This window comes from Solanum stenotomum, chromosome 11 (assembly GCF_019186545.1).
Source record: "Solanum stenotomum isolate F172 chromosome 11, ASM1918654v1, whole genome shotgun sequence".
NCBI classification, from domain to species: Eukaryota; Viridiplantae; Streptophyta; class Magnoliopsida; order Solanales; family Solanaceae; genus Solanum; species Solanum stenotomum.
This window is the reverse complement of record NC_064292.1, coordinates 3,658,434-3,676,088: the sequence shown is the minus strand read 5'-3', so window position 1 is coordinate 3,676,088 and position 17,655 is coordinate 3,658,434. Positions and strand designations below refer to the sequence as shown.

Here is a 17,655-nt window from a genome sequence, read left to right as displayed (position 1 = left end):
GTGTGAGAATGTTGAAAAACTTTCGGTGGCATGTGGGGGGACCCAGATGACGTATTTGTATATTAGTGACTGCAAGAAGCTGAAGTGGCTGCCAGAACGTATGCAGGAACTCCTTCCATCTGTTAAGGAACTGCGTCTGTTTCATTGTCCAGAAATAGAGTCTTTTCCTGAAGGAGGATTGCCCTTCAATTTACAACTCCTTCAAATCATTAATTGCAAGAAACTGGTGAATGGCCGAAAGGAGTGGCGTTTACAGAGACTCCCCTGTCTCACTGAGTTATACATATCTCATGATGGCAGTGACGAAGAGATTGTTGGTGGTGAGAATTGGGAGTTGCCTTCCTCTATTCAAAGACTTACCATAGAGAATGTGAAAACATTAAGCAGCCAACTTCTCAAAAGCATCACCTCTCTTCAATCTCTATCTATTGTGGGTAATTTACCTCAAATTCAGTCAATGCTGGAACAAGGCCAGTTTTCCTCCTTTTCGCACCTCACTTCGCTACAAATAATGAATTTCCCTAATCTCCAATCACTTTCCGAATCAGCACTGCCCTCCTCCCTCTCTCACCTGGAGATCCTCCATTGCCCTAATCTCCAATCTCTTCCGGTAAAAGGGATGCCCTCTTCCCTCTCTATACTATATATTTACGAATGCCCATTGCTCAAACCACTACTAGAATTTGACAAGGGCGAATACTGGCCAGAAATTGCTCAAATTGCCCTCATATATATCGATCAGGAATTCCTTTAATGATTAAAATAAATGTAAGTTTTTGTTTTTCCTCAGAATCATTCTATTTTTGTTTACTTCCCTTAGCTTTTTTGTCATTTCTTTTAATACTTTTTTGAAATCGTGTTGAGCAGTGTGGTACGTCTATTGCTCAAATCATATATGTTCATCGGGAAAACCTGTAATGATTAAAACGAGTGTTGCTCCGATAGATGTAAGTTATTCTATTTCTTTAGTATATTTTGATTGTTTGTTAATTCTTTTTGACCAGTGTGTGTACAATCTATTGCTTCTGTGAAGTCGACGAAATATCTTTAGGTCAGGATGAAATCTTTATATTTGTAAAAAGAAATCTAGCATAGGTAGGAATTGAGATAATTTGCTCAAGAAAATTGATTGCTTAACATATGTTAGGGTCTAAGAAATGCAACCTCACTTTCTCAATCAGTTAGCCAAGACCTTGATAAGAGTTACATCAAGCTTCAAATTCAAAGAAAGTGAAAACGACTTTGAATGCCTGCTTCCATTATTTATGCCATGTTGTACCACATTGATTTCAATTTTGATGCGACTGCATTATTACATCAGTTTTTTTATGTCTGCTTAAGTTCCTGTATTTATTTTTCGTTTCACAATCTTCACATAAGCATACAAGTAATGGCAATAGTTTATTTGTGCTTCTAGATTTGTTTAGTGTGAGGTCTGATTTTTCTTTTTCCTTTTACAGCTATTAGAGTGATCAACATGTTCTAAAAAAGCTACGCAAAACAATAATTTTGCTGCTTCCTAGCTTTTAAAGGATGTTCTATGCAGAACTATGTGCATTATTTATTTTGTTAGTAGAAGCCAGAATCTGATATGAAAGGCGATTAAAATTATTGTACCACTGATACTATTTCATGTTTCCAGTGCAAGCCTCTTTTGTAAGTTGACAAACACAATTTGTAAATATGTTTGGGACTCAACTAGTGGTTAGAGTACTGATTATGTAAGATTTGTGTACGGAAAATCAAATTAGAAAGATAACTCGCGATGATTGAATAAGCTCGAAGAAGTGGATTTGAATTTCAAATCGTGTCTTTTTTCTTATGTGTGTGTCTGTGTGAGAAATTTGAAATGTTGTTTAGATTTGTTGGAATAGTCTAAAGAGATTGTCTCTATAAAATTTGAAATAACAACCTCGGGGATGTAGTTCCGAAAAAGAGAAGTAACAAAAGTACAAGAAACAGCAGATAATAACAAAAACAACAAATAGTTATAACATAACATAAACTATATCAAAATAATACAATAATCGAGCTAGGTACAAGAAACAATAGATACAATAGACAGTAACAAGTGAGACCTCAACTAATTCCAACATGTATGTGTTATCTCCTAGCAACATAGATTTCAACTAACTCTGTCTACCGAGGCTTGAACAGATGGAAAGAATCACTTGAATCTAAACATTGTTAAGCAACAACTTAAAGTAAACAATCAAGACCAAAAATCAAAATCCCATTTCAAAGACAAAATATATTGACTTACCTGTAAGGCTAATACTAATGCTACAAGTAATTTATTTTCTACAATCTTACTATTTTACAAGTAAAACTTTGGTAAAAATATCTGTTTTTATGGGTAATATTGTCTGACACTTTTAACTACCTTTTTTAATGGTAGGCAAACCCATGTGATCCTCTAGCTGGTAACTCCTTTATATATAGTATCATTATTCATTTGTTTGCCATAAGAGTGACATTTACACTCAATGTGATGTTTGAATGCATTTCTATGGCTATGTTGTCATTTTTTACTGGCATTATTAAATGTTATGAATTACTGGCATTTGCTATTAATAATGGTAATTTCTCCGTCCGTTCACTTTTACTTATCACATTTAGATTTGATACGCCCATTAACGCCTTGTTTGAATGGTTGGTACCTGTTGTATTGTATTGATAGTTTAGATATAACGTTTGCTTTGATTTACTTAAACTTCATTGTATCGAATCGTTTAAATACATCATTAGATAACGACAAAACGCCTCATTTTGTGTAATGAACAATACGGTGTATTGCATCATTACCTTAAAATTTTCTTCTCATCACCTGCCTTTTAATAGTAGTTTTATCTCATATCCTACTTTTCTTGTAGATTTATCATTTAAATTGTTGATGTGTGACAGTATATAATAATGGAGAACAATACAATCTATCCAAACGCTGTACTCATTAATACATTACAGTACGATACAATATAAGATTATTTTATCCTTTGCTTCCCTCATTATTTCAATTACTAATTCAACCACTAGAACACCAACCAAATGCCAAGAGACACTGAAATAAATAGTCTTATTTCAGGACTTGATCTAAAACATCGCAACTGACCCCAACTTGTTTGGGACTGAGGCGTAGTTATTGTTATATCTAAAACATCGTGACTAACCCCAACTTGTTTGGGACTGAGGCGTAGTTATTGTTCTATTTAAAACTCATCAACTACTGTACGATCAAAGTAGCAACCAGTAGGTCCTCCATCAGGCAAAAGAGCTAGCATGACAGATCCTTCAGCTCCTTCTTCTACAGGCATTGTTCCTGTATGCCAGTTTATATCCGTGTTGACGTATCCAGGATGGACACAATTGATACACATTTTCGGGTACTTTCTTGCGAGAATTCGAGTGTAAGCATTGAGTGAGACTTTTGATATGCTATATGCTGGTAGCATCATCTGCCAACCGTTCACCTCGAGAGCATCTTGTTTCAGATCATGCAAAAAATTCTGCAGAATCTTGTCGATTTTATCTTCTGTCAGGTTTTCAACATCTCCTAGCTTCTTTCTCCTCTCCTCGTTTGGTACTCGCTGCATTACAACGATACAAAATCAATAAGAAATCCTTTTTATATGTCAGAGTTACCCGGTACTTGTACGTTAGTGGGAGATAGCAAGTATCCCGTGGAATTAGTCCAGGTGCAAACAAGTTGGTCCGGACGTCATGGTTATCAAAAAGTTATTTGTAAGATTTAGCTTTCGGACTGAAAATGAGTCGAGAATTATAAAGTTCTTGTCCTTTGGAAGTTACAATACAATCCCTTGAAATATAACAAGCTACCATTAAGAGAAAATCTAGCTTATTTTCTTTCTTTTTTTTCATATAACGATGGTGGATCCAAACACTCTGTTACCTTAAATCGTCGCATTTAATTACTAGGTAACTCTGCTCCCCAGTACTTAAGCAAATGGAAAGACTTCACCTATAATCCCTATATTTTGAATAAGCTAGCAGTGTGACTATATCGTCTTAACGGAAGATCGAAGGTGCTTAAGAGAGTGGTTAGCAAAGATCAGTACAGAGGAATGGAGTTTTGTTTAATTACCTTTAATTCACTTCTAAGGGAGGAGACATTAACAATTCTTGCTGAAGGAGAATTTTGCAGCAATGGAAGAAGAGCTTCAGTAACATTCTTAACACCATAGTAATTAGTGTCCAAGCATAATTTGGCACTCTCATAAGTTGTTTTCATCGCAACTTGAATGACGTTGACAGCTTTCCCTGCTAACTGTTTGCAACAAAAAGCATATAGGTAAATCCCCTTTACATCAATATAATAATTCTGATTAGCATAAAGCCTGCAGTAGCAACGTAACCAGAGAAAGTATACAAAAAAGACGGTTCTTTTTAAATTATATTAGTACATATTACTATATCAGTTGGTGATCCCGACTTAGTGGTCCTTTCATCCGTGATGAACTTTTGGCACCAGTACAGATATCTTCAATGTATTAAATAAAAAATTCCAATGGCTTTGGTTACTCTAACCTTCCCGATCACGAATCTTTTCTTTTTCTCTCTTTAAGGAAATCACTGCGAAATAAGAAATTGTATCTTCCTAGGTATCAAAAAGAGAGGCTAGGGTGGTGTAGCGACTAGGGATGGAATTACCCTCATGCAATGACGGATCCAGTACTCTTGTCTGAGGGGTGTCACCTCTGCTCGAAAATTACACTGTATAGATAGATAGATAAAAAAAATTATGCATATATACTATATGTTGAATCCCTTGAGTTTTCCATATATTCATTTCTTTATACTTTGACTCCCCTTAGTGAAAATCATAGCTCTTGTCACTGCCCTCGGGTAGGTTTGTTGTATCTCATCCTTAAGAGTTATGACATAAAACAGTCCCTCGCTCTAAGACTAGTTCAGAGCAAGACCAGAGACCACACGAGGCAATTATCGCTTCCCTCAAAGATTGTAGACCAAAATTTTCAATAGCTAGCCAAGGGTATATCGAAAACAACTTTTCTACGCCCACAATGGTAGGAAAAAAGTCTGCATACATCTTACCCTCTCCAGACCTCATTTACAGAATTACAGTGCGTATGTTGTTGTTATTGTATAGAATTACCATGTGAAATCGATAATAATGTAACAAAGCATTCAGCAAATTATCTTACCCAGTCTTCAGGATCTACATTCAAGGCCCTTAGGACATCTTCATCAACTACAACTCCAGAAGCTCCAGCATTATTTACCTGCATAAGCTTATCATCAACTTCCCTATATTTGCTTCAAGATGGCACGAGAAATTGATCCGTTCATGCTCTTACCAGAATATCAAGCCTCCCATATTGTGTTTGTTGAACTTTGCTAAGGACTCAATGCTCTGAGCATCTTGAACATCAAGCTGATGAAACACAACATTCGAAAATCCTTGTTCATTCAGCAAGGATGTTGCTTCCATTCCCCTCTTTTCATTTCTGGCTGTTAAGACAACCGTTACACCTGATTTCGCAAGCTGCTTGACAGTCTCGAAGCCAATTCCCCTGTTTGCTCCTGTAACAACTGCATACCTACAAACATCTCCCATCACTTAAGTCCAAAGTTTCTAACTTTTTCCTGCAGAGAGAAGAAAAAAGAACACTATTTCAAACGAACTAACGCGATAGGAAGAAAGAGTTAGGTATAGACTAATAGTCCAAGAGTTGAAACAACAACCTTGTGAACCATCAATCGAAAAATCAACACAGACGAACCTGGACCGGATTACTACCCAAGCCTTAATTGACCGGATTACTACCCAAGCCTTAATTGACCGGATTACTAACCTGGACACTACTGTTATTAAACCCAAAAAAACTGTCTCACCATACTACGAGTCAGGGGCAAAGCTAGAGGGGCGCAAAGGGATTCATCCAAACCACCCCGTCCCCGTCCCCGTCCCCGTCCCCGTCCCCGAAAAATTGCACTGTGTGTACAAAGCCAAATTTTAAATTCTGTTTTCATGTATAGATAGTACATAGTATTGTTGAATCCCCTGTTCTTCATGTTTTAACAACAACATAGCCAGTATAGTTCCACAAAGTGCGGTATAGAGAAGGTAGAGTGTACACAGACTTTAACCCAACCTCATACATAGAGAGGTTATTTCTGACAAATCATCCGACTCAAGAAAAAATAGTCCAAAGCAATTTCGAAAAAAAAGTAATGAAAGTACAAGAAACAATAGTAACATAACAGAAACTACAACAAAACAATAAGATGTATAAAGAAACAACAGATAGTAACAGTAATCAAGGACAGGAAACTACCGGAGCAATACTATTATCTTTAGTATAATCAAAGGTGAGACCTCAACTAACTCCAACAGGTATGTACTACCTCCCACTAACAAAAGGTACAACTAACTCTGTCTATTATTGAGGCTAAGATAGACGAAAAGAATCACCTGAATCTAATCAATCAAGAGTCAAGACCAAAAAATCAAAATCAGTTCATTTTTCTCAGATCTAGACAGATAAAAATATTTGACTTACCAGCAAATGGAGACAAAACAACTCTGCAAATGGGAGTATACGGGCTAGTGATAGTGCTAGTGCTATACAAGTACTTAAATAAATAAAATAAGTACAAATATAAAAAGTAGTGGACCTTTCACATTTGTCTTTTTCATGATTTATTATTCATTCAAGAAAAACAAATATGGAGTGCAGATTTAATAATATTTTATTTGGAAAATGATCAAAATTACTCTTGAACTATTTAAAATGATTTAAATAAAGTTTTTATATATTTATTGGGCTAAAAATACCCCTCAGTCCACCTATTTGGTCCATTTCTACCCTTAAAACTAACCCCCTTTTTTTAAAAAAAATATTATTATTATTATTTATTACGTGTCATTTTATTATTGGATAAATTAAATATCAAACCATTTGATTTCCTCTACCCGCTCCGACCCATTCCAATACCGGAATACCCATAACCCCAAACCGAATTAAAGACCCATGGATTGATCGCTCATTCTTTCTCCCTTTAAACCCAAAGTAACTCTTTGTTCTTCCCTCTTATAATTTCAAATCAAATTAGTTTCGAATTTTTTAGTACAAATACTAAGGAGTATTGATTTTGAAAGTCTTCTCTCCATTCAAATATCTGAATCTTCTTCTACTTCTTGGCGTGACGAAGGGGAGCCCCGCATATGTCATTGCTGAATGGTTGCCAATTTTTTTACACCAACAAATGGTGGTCGTAGGTTCTATAAATGTTGTTGCTATGAAACGAATGGTTGTCGTTATTGGGAATGGCAAGATAAAAAACTATTTTCACTTCATGGGACGATATTTATCCACAGTAAAACAAAATTGTTGGATGCCCTTCGTCAAGAACGGAACATGTTAAAGAATTAGATAGGGGATGATATGGCTAAATCGATAGATTTGAATTATGCATCTACCTTAGAGAGGAAAGTTTCAAGCTTGGAGTGAAATTGTATTTAGTTTGGTTAATGTTCTTACGTTTTAGGACTTGATATAATTCACAAGTTTCATTAGAATGTATTTCCACCGTTAATTAAGTAAATTTGAACCAATTTTATTTTCATTTTTGGACCAGGTTTGGTGCAGTTTGTTATCAAATTTTGGTTCAATTCTTTTATCTCGTTATGGTGCACGTTTGTTGCCTTTGTGCCACTGGTTTTTTTTAACAGTTTTGGTTTAGTTTTTGGTAGAATCTAGGTGTAATTATGCTTATGTTTTGTTATGGTTTTGGTGTAGTTTTCCTGGTAGGGTTTTTTTTAATCAGTTTTGATGTTTTTTTGGTAGAGTTTAGATGTGTTTTGCTGCTGATTTGGTAGAATGGTGACTTGCTATTCTTCACTGCTCTTACAGTTTAAAAGAATGGCCTTTATCTTATCAACTTGTTACTCAAATATGCTAAAGCTTGATTTTGTATCATATGGTTTGATCTCTCCTCGAAAATGAAATTAAACTATTGCTTCAACTTCAAGTTAGTGTTGCACTGGAAAATTTATCATTTGATTGATATTAGTGTTGAAATTGTTAAAGAAAAAAAGAGGGAAGAAGTAAAAACTATTAGGGTTAAAGGGAGAAAGAAAGAGCGATCAATCCACGGGTCATTTAATTGGGTTTGGGGTTGTGGGTATTGGAATGGGTCGGAGCGGGTAGAGGAAATTAAATGACTTGGTATTTAATTTATCCAATAAGAAAATGACACGTAATAAATAATAATAATATTTTTTTTAAAAAAAGGGGGTTAGTTTTAAGGGTAGAAATGGACCAAATAGGTGGACTGAGGGGTATTTTTAGCACAATAGATGGATGAAGGGTATATTTAAACCTTTTCGAATAGTCCAAGGATATTTTTGGCCTTTTCCGTATTTTATTTATTCTGAAATCACGTAAGTGTCATATAAAATATTGTTATAGAAAGATTTGATTGTATATTACACCTCAATGGAACTCCTCAACATGAGGCCAGCCAACTAAATTATGGTATCACTCGGTAAGAACATTTTATTATAGCAATCAAAATGTATGAACATATGATATTATTATAGAAAAAGTTGACTATAATAATTTTAAATATATTAAAATAATTAATTTACAATAAATATAATCATATTTTTATTTACATAAAAAAAAGTCAAAATTTATAGAAAGTATAGTTGACTATATTATGATACTCTCAAAAATGTAAATATGACTTACTTATACATAGTTGTTCATTGACTATATATTACGATACATTCAAAAAGTTGAATATGACTTACCTATATATAGTTGTTCATTGATTATATATTATGATATACTCAAAAAGGCGGCATATAGCTTAACTAAAAATGGAGTATACACTGATACACTTGACTATTCAATTCCGATCAATTCAAAATCACCTCTAAACAATTTCAAATTTTAAATAATATTTTAAATTTTTTTATTTATAATTCGATCGAAACAATTTACGTTTATAATACATCAAATTTTAAAGAAAAGAGGGAGCAACGAAAAAGAATGAGAAGAAGGAAGGAGGAGAGAAAGGTTGTGTCGGCCATTTTTTTTGATAAATGTCGCCGAAAAGCCCTTTTTCCTAATTTATATAACTTGAGTTAAATAGATGGAAAGTAAAGTTTATGGACTGATATTCTCAATGGTAACTTATAAAAATTCCACTAGTTTAGGAGTTGATTACTTAAATTCACTTTATTTTGTAATATAATGAATCTATCGGATTTTGGACTTCGGATACATGTATTTAGCCCATTCAGATATGTTCATATACATGAGACTAAAATTAGGTGTAATGTGTTTTAAAAACAATGTTATCTAAGTGGATTCGCGTGTATCTGACTCTCTCATTTGTCTCTCTCTTATCTCACTCGTCACTCTCTTCTCTCCATATATCTGATATCCTAAATACATGTATGTAGTGTGATTCGCATGTATTTGGGGATCTCGCTCACCTTTCTCCCTATTTTACTGTATACATGTATCTAGGTGTATTTGACTCGAACTGATATGAAATTAATAATTAATGAGATAATATGTAATTATTTCAAACCATAGGAAAAGTTAGTAAACATGATATGAATATATATCTAATTAGCTAATTTTCCTTTTATCTTACATCTCAATGGAACTCAACACGAGCCAGCCCAACAGTCAGCCAAATTGGTCTCTTAACTAAGAAAATGGGCTTGTCTTGAATGAAGGTAGCCCAGCATATTTTATAAGACTGGGCCCATGTAAAAACTTGGCCCATTACAAACATAGCAGCAATAACGTACAAATAGCCCATCAAATAATAATACAAGCATTATAATAAGGAAAAATTGTATAAAATAGCAAACTATTAATTCAAATTAAATGTTATAACCACAATTTGATTTAATTGTAACCCGTAGCAAACTGTTGCCATTCGCCTCCCTCCCTGAAATTCTCGCTTGCCACTATCGTTTTCTCACTGCAGTCTCTCCCTCGCCTCTCTCACTTTTATACAAACACAAATGTATAAAATGCATTTGTGTTTGTATAAAGTGAGAGAAAACTATATATATACATATCTTTTAGTTCGCCTCTCTCCTCAGAGAACTCGTCACTCTCCCAGATCTCGCTCGCCACTCTAACTCGCCTCTCTCACTTTATACAAACACAAATGCATAATTTGCGTTTGTGTTTGTATGAAGCGAGAGAATATATACACAAATATGAATACATATATTTTCGTCCTTATACACTTATAATTATATAAATACAGATCTTCCCCTGCCCAGTTTTCTTTTGTCTTTCTCTCTTTTTCGCTTTATACAAACACAAATTATACAATTGATTCTTTTGTATATATATACCGAAACAGATTATACAATTGATCTTTTATATATGTATACCGAAGTATACACATTAATAATATAAATAATTATTATTAAATTATATGGTGCACATGCATATTAATTTTACTTTTGTTTTTAAAAACAAAATTGCAAACTCGTCACATAAAATGAAATAGATGAAGTGATATTATCGCCTTTCATAAGGGTAAAATTCACAAATAACTATTTTTCATTTAGAAGATAAACATTATTTGTACCTACCATAAGTCATTTGACCACTATATTTCAATTTTTCAAAGTTTGTCCTATAAAATGGAATAGAACAAAATTAATATTATATTATAGTATGGACAAGATGATAAATGATAGTAGTATTATATATTCCATTGGATGTTATCTTCTTAATATTATAGTACACAACTTTTGTTCCAATTCCCACTAATTAAATACATGTGATTAACGTTTTAATTTGATGTCCTTCACGTTGATGTTGTTCGTGTTAATGATTTAATTAAATAAATAAAAATATTGTTTTATATGTCAAGAGTATTTCTTTAGTCTTAAAATAATACTAGTACTGTTTTAGTTTATTTCATGTCTATTAAGAAAAATAATAAATAATTTACTAAGTTACTCTTATTTATTAGATGATTCTTGAGAATTGAGCACTATTAAATGAAATAGTTATACTTTTGATACTCTTTTCAGGCTATTTTATTTGTCATGTTTTATTTGCACGCCTCTTAAGAAAAATATTATTGCTCTAAAACATAGTTTGACTAACTATGTCTGCAGATGGAGATGGATATCTAATGTTTAGTAAAGACTACAAATAAAATAAGAATCGAGAGAGTACAAGGGGGTAGTTGAAAATAATTACTGTACTATTTTTCATTTATTTTGAGACAATTCTTTTGTTGCTAAAATCACACTTGATTATTTTGAGATAGAGAAATCCTAAAAAAAAAAAAAGTTGAATGGAAATGATTGTGCCTTTACTTTATTGTAATTATTTTAAGAGAATTTACAAACTTTTTGTTCCAATTCCCACTATTTACTAATGGACTCAGAGGCGTATCTAGAGGGGTGCCGTGGGTTCACGTGAACCCATGCTCCCCTCTCTAGATCATATATAGTAGTGTTATTTTTTTTAAAAAAAATTTAAATATAGATGTGTGAACCCATGTTCAAAGTATCATATAAAAATGCAATGATGATTGGGTGCATTACTCTAAGTGAGAGATAGAAATTTAAATCTTATATCTATCTTGTTTCTTATCAGTTACACTTTTGTCGTTTCAACTAATTTTTCTTTTGATTTTTTCCTTTATTCTTTCAAAATTTTCAAGTGTGTTTGTTACATTGATAATTCCTAAAAAATTTAGCATTGTAAATTTTTTATATAATTAAATCAAATGTGTATATTAAAATTTAAAACTAGTAGTATTATATATTTTAGATCTATGATTTTTAAACTTTAATGATTCATATTACAAACTAAAAGTCAAATCGATCAAATTTATATTAGAGATACATTTTTCGTAATCGTGCACCCATCTAGCGGAGATCCTAGATACGCCTCTACTAATGGTGAAGACAACATGTGATTAATGTTTTAGCTTGATTTTCTTCACGTAGGGTTTTGGGTTTGGAATCTAAGTATTTCGGAGCATTTTGTGATTAATGTAGAATTTTTTTACATAAATTTAAATTTAGTCGGATATCAATTATATTAATACTGAATATTAAATAAAATATTTTTAAAAAATAAAGATACTAAATAATGTCGTTATTTTTTATTTATTCAAATCTTGATGGACAATTAAAATTATCTGATATGTATACCGGTGAAAAGCAACATTTTTTTGGAGGAATAATTGAAGTGCACATAAATTGCACTAAACACCACCTTCATTTTCAAGAAAAATATTTGTAAGTTTATTTTTAGACAAAGTCATCACACATTTCAATATGTTCATTTATTTTGTTTTATTTTTAAAAAGGAGTTTAATTTACCTCAAAATTGGTAGCTAGTGGGTTTCTTTAAGAAAATAAGCAAGTGAACTTTTAAAAAACATGATTAAATTGGAACCATGCATACATGTAGCAGTCAAGTAGTTTGTTTGGTCAAACTTTTAGGCGATTAAAAATATTTATGGAAGTGCTAAATTGCCAGAAAATTTGGCCAGAATTTGACCAAAAGATTAAAAAAATTATAATATTTTTTTTATTTTAAAATGAATTGATTTTTTTTCCATTTTTTAGTTAAAAGATATTTAAGTTAAAAGGATAAAAATGTTTAAAAAGGCAAAATAACATAGATAAAATATCATCTGGCCAAAAAGATTTTTCCAATATTTATTATAATATTATTTGTTCAATTTAAAAATTAAGAAATAATTTATCATTTTATACTATTTTACTCTTATTATTAAATATCAATCATTTACTAACAAGTGAAATTGACTTATAATCATTAAGAATGATAAAAAGTGTTAATGTTAAACACTTTTGGTTTAGACTTTAAAAAACTTGTGTATGTTCTCAAGTGTCTAATACGAATATAACTAATTCATTTAAAATATGTCATCTTATTCTTTCATTATATATGCATTAGTTTCAATAAGCCGTAAACCGTCAAATTTGTCCAATTAAGATTTATGCACACAATCAAGAAAGATGGTATATTCGACCAGGTTAAGCTAAGTATGTGTAATAGACACTTAAGAACACACATTAAAAAAAAATGAATTGAGAGTATCTGATAGAAATATTTTATCATATGTTCAGTAAGTTTAAATATTCAATTGAAACAAATTGTAGTTTGAATATCTCGATGAAATATAAAGAAAAGTTTTTAAGGGTTGCTCATATATTAAGCCTAATTATGATTACACGTGATTAGTGCACATTCCTCATTTTTGTATTAATTATTATTACACGTGATTAGTGCATATTATTCATAGTTATACCATCTCTATTTCTATTTATATGTCGTTCTTATAAAAATAGATGATCTTTAATATTTGTCATTTCACAAAATCAATGCAGAAATGACATTATTCTTTATATTTTACCCTTGAGAGTTATTAGCCTTGAAAGAATGAATTTGACCAATATAGAAAAACTAAATGATCAATTCATGTTCATTGGTCAATTAATTAACCAAAATAAATTAATTTATGTTCATTTATTGAAAACTTGATTTCATGAAAATACTAAATAAGGATACAATAGTAAACTGACATACTCCCTCCATTTCATATTAATTGAATTGTTGAGACATTTTTCTTTTTTCAAATTAACTTAATTGTTAAATTTTCAAGACTACTTTAGAATGTTTTTCCAATTTTACCCTTCGTTAGTTAGTATTGGATTTATTTATTTATTAATTAATGTTTAGTTATTTTAATCATAATTTTGATAATAATTAATAAGGGTAAAAATGGAAAGTTAAGCCTACTTTATGTCTTAATCTTCTTTTCTTAAAGGATGTGAAACACCTCAATAATTTAATTGGCCCGTTTGGCCATGTGGAATCATGATATGATATCATGATATGGAATCATGAGATAAAATTGAAGGTTTGTTTGGACATGCGATATGAAATTTTTGTGTTGTATATTTTCTCATAAACATAAAAATCCCTTAAGTTGTAAAACTATTAAAATAGCCCCAATTGTTTATTCAATCTTATCAAATAAACAAAAATTATAAAATCGCATAATAAATTATTACAAAGTTATTTGTTCTTCACTTAAATAATTGTTTCATCTAACTTTAATTTAAGTAAAAAAAATTGAACATAAATTGTACTTGATATGCTCATATCTCTCAACTACTCTTACAAATAACCTATAAAGTAGAAAAAAACATACATTAGTGAGTAAATATTAACTTAGAAGTTAAATGCACTAAGATAAAAATTAACAAACATCACTAACTTCTAACTATTTACAAGAAAAATCAATAGTTAAATATTATTGAATAACAAAATTTTAAAAAGTTACCACAAGTTTGAGTCAAAAACACTTCTAATAAAATTTAATCAAAAAAATTATAACTAGTCCACTTGACTAAATATTAATAACTAATTGATCAAATTTTCCCAAGTCCTCAATCAATTGGACTTGATATCCTTCAGTCATGTAAACGAATATTTTGCAAATACTAAGATTAAGAAAGTGCGGCACTGCCAATGAAAATTGTCTTTTATCAATATTATGCTTAGTCATAAGATTAAGACGTTTTCTTTTATTATGAAAAATCAAAAAAGTATTACTCCCTTCGTTCTCATTTATATTCACCAAATGAATTTCTACTTTATCATTTATATTCACCAAATTTAAAGTAATTATAAATTTTATATTGGTGAGAATAATAAATTTTAAAAAGTAATGATGTGATTATAAATTTTATTTACATATGAAACAAATGGTTAGTAGATATAAATGTGGGGTTGTTTTAACAAAATATAAACTCATGGATCAATTGTTGTATTAAAATATCTCAAATCATGATATGAAATCACATGCTGATTCCATATCATGGTTTTTGGAGAATATGATATCACATCTCATGATATGAAATCATGAGATGGAATCAGTGTAAAATAAGACACGTAAATTGTAACAAGGTGAATATTCAGTTTTTTTCAAGGGAACTAAAAAATAGGTTTTTTTTTTATTATTATTATTCTTGTATAAGAGAATATTGGAATAAATTTTAAAACTTTATGGTTCTCTTGGAGTGATTAAAAAAATCGAATATGAAAGAGATTTATAGGATATGTGAAAAGAAGATTATTTCTTGTGATTTTTTTCTTCTATAAAATACTTTTAATATTAATATAATTATATTATTTTGCTTTATACTACTTTTAAACAAACTATAGATTAAAATCTTGAATTGAATGAAATAATCCATGGTTGTTGGGGAGTCAATTAATTAATAAGACAAGTCATATCTTTGCTTTTATGTACTCAACAAGGACTGTGGTAGTTGAATAAAATTCTCTCACATTAATTAGAGATATCATATTCGAGTTTAGAATAATTTTTCTTTAAAAAATAAAAAAGATAGTGAAAAAAAATTAATGATATGAGTTTAAATAAGTTAAGACTTCAATATAAATATCAATTATCGAATAAAAAATCAGTATACAAAATAAAAATGTGTGTTTCGACTTTCTAAATGATAAGTGTTTCAATTGGCATATGCTTTCAAGATTCACATTTCGTATCTTTTTTTCATTTGGCATATGCTTTGAAGAAAAATAATAATATAATAAATTAGAGGCGTAGGTAGAGTAGAAGGTACGAGTTAGATAAAACTAAATAGCGATAATTCAAATTCTGTATTTAATTTAAAAGAATACATACATATCACGAGCAATATACATAGATTTATCTCCAATAACTCTAAGCAACTTTCACGAGAAATGGTTCGTTACCAGAATATCAAGCCTCCCATATTGTGTTTGTACGAACTTTGCCAAGGACTCAATGCTCTGAGCATCTTGAACATCAAGCTGATGAAACACAACATTTGAAAATCCTTGTTCATTCAGCAAGGATGTTGCTTCAGTTCCTCTCTTTTCGTCTCTGGCTGTTAAGACAACCGTTACACCTGAATTGGCGAACTGCTTAACAGTCTCGAAGCCAATTCCCTTGTTTGATCCTGTAACAACTGCATACTTACAAGCATCTCCCATCACTTAAGTCCAATGTTTCTAACCTTTTCTCCTTTGGAATCCTTCCGGGGAGAAGAAAAAAGAACACTATTTCAAACGAAGGAACGTATAGACTAATAGTCCAAGAGTTTGTAATAACAAGCTCACGGATCAGAATTCATTTCATCTACCTAAGCCTTAATTGACAGGATTGATTACCGGTATAAAGTTGATTAGTTGAGGTTTCCGCAGCTGCTAACCTAGACACTACTGTTATTAAACCCAAAAAACCTCTCTCTTACCATACTACGAGTCAGGGGTAGAACTAATGGGATGCAAAGGAGTTCATCCGATCCACCCCCTCCCCGAAAAATTGCACCATACATGTATACAAAGCCAAAAATTATTTTTTATATGTAAGCATAGTAATGTTTAATCCCCTTGAGACAATCAAAACCTCTCATACCCAATGTAGTTCCACAAAGTGGAGTTTGTGGAGGGTATGCATACATTACCCCTACTTAGAGGTAGATAGGCTATTTCCGGAAAAACAGTCCAAAACAGTTCTGAAAAAGAAGTAACGGAAGTACATAGTAATAACAAAAACAACAGACAGTAAACAAAATAGAAACTAGAACAAAACAATAGGATATATAATTGAGATCCAAGAAACAACAGATAGTAACAAAACAGAAACTAGAACAAAATGATACGATATATAATTGAGATACAAGAAACAACATATAGTAATAATACAAAAACTAGAACAAAACAATACGATATATAATCGAGGTACAAGAAACAACAGATATTAAGAACAACAAACTACAATAGCAAGACCTCAACTAATTCCAACAGAGATGTGCTACTTCTCACTAACTAACTCTGTCACCTGAATCCAAACAATATAGTAAACAATCAAAGACCAAAAATCAGAATCAATTAATTTTTGTGAAGATTTGGAAATATTGAGTTACCTGCAAAACAAATCTGTAAATGGGTTTGGCAATGGAAGGCCTAATTTCTGTTCTACTATCTACTACTGGTGTAATTAAATTTTATGGATAAATACAGAGGCCTATCCAGGATTTCGCAATGATGGGTGCATTATTACAAAAAGGTTGATCTAAAATATGAATTTGATCGGTTGGACATTTAGGCTCTTATTACTGAAAACCGTTAAAATTAATATTATAGGTCCAAAGCTAATTAAAATGTCAAAAGTGTTACCAATAACCATTTAGAGAGGTGTTATCTAATTTTACAAACAAAAATAAAACAAGATGAATATAAAATTTAAATTTCTAACCTCACGTAGAGAGGTGCACCCAGTCATCATCGCATTATATGATACTCTAAATATGGGTTCACACATCTATATTTTAATATTTTTCAAAAATATAACACTACTATATATGATCTCGGGAGGGAGCATGGGTTCATGTGAACCCGATGACCCCTCCTTGGATACGCCTCTGGATAAATAAATACATTACATGAAATTAAAAAAAATAACAAAAAAGGGGAGAAAAAGAATGTTAGAAAAAAAGGAAAATAAATAGATTAGTCGACTTTAGAGGCAATGTTATAGGGACTAAAATCGTCATTTCTTCCCCTTTTATATTATGTTTTC

At 31.3% G+C, this 17,655-nt stretch overlaps 3 protein-coding genes across 4 annotated transcripts in view; 2 read left to right on the top strand and 1 right to left on the bottom strand.

Moving 5' to 3' along the window:
- Positions 1–17,655, top strand: part of LOC125845554 (putative disease resistance RPP13-like protein 1) — a 53,259-nt gene that overhangs the window by 25,881 nt on the left and 9,723 nt on the right. The gene's annotated exons all lie outside the window — the stretch shown is intronic.
- Positions 1–17,655, top strand: part of LOC125844537 (putative disease resistance RPP13-like protein 1) — a 73,253-nt gene that overhangs the window by 47,085 nt on the left and 8,513 nt on the right. The gene's annotated exons all lie outside the window — the stretch shown is intronic.
- Positions 3,166–17,018, bottom strand: LOC125845556 (short-chain dehydrogenase/reductase 2b-like). Of its 2 annotated transcripts, none has more exons than XM_049525095.1 (5): positions 17,000–17,018; positions 15,804–16,105; positions 5,181–5,258; positions 4,100–4,282; positions 3,166–3,584 (listed from the first exon to the last, which is right to left on the bottom strand). In XM_049525095.1, the coding sequence occupies exons 2-5, from the start codon at positions 16,062–16,064 to the stop codon at positions 3,207–3,209; spliced, it is 900 nt and encodes a 299-aa protein (XP_049381052.1). In that variant the 5' UTR covers positions 16,065–16,105; positions 17,000–17,018; the 3' UTR covers positions 3,166–3,206. The 2 variants fall into 2 exon arrangements, with proteins under 2 accessions (XP_049381052.1, XP_049381051.1); XM_049525094.1 differs by lacking the exon at positions 17,000–17,018 and adding an exon at positions 16,863–16,881.

What these genes read in the sequence shown, in the direction of transcription:
- LOC125845556 (XM_049525095.1), bottom strand. Translation starts at nt 16,064, where the DNA reads ATGGGAGATGCTTGTAAGTATGCAGTTGTTACAGGATCAAACAAGGGA. An exon ending in ATGTAGATCCTGAAGACTGG is followed by an intron (nt 4,283 to 5,180) that starts GTAAGATAATTT and finishes TGTTGCAAACAG; the next exon opens with TTAGCAGGGAAAGCTGTCAA. An exon ending in CCCTTAGAAGTGAATTAAAG is followed by an intron (nt 3,585 to 4,099) that starts GTAATTAAACAA and finishes GTTGTAATGCAG; the next exon opens with CGAGTACCAAACGAGGAGAG.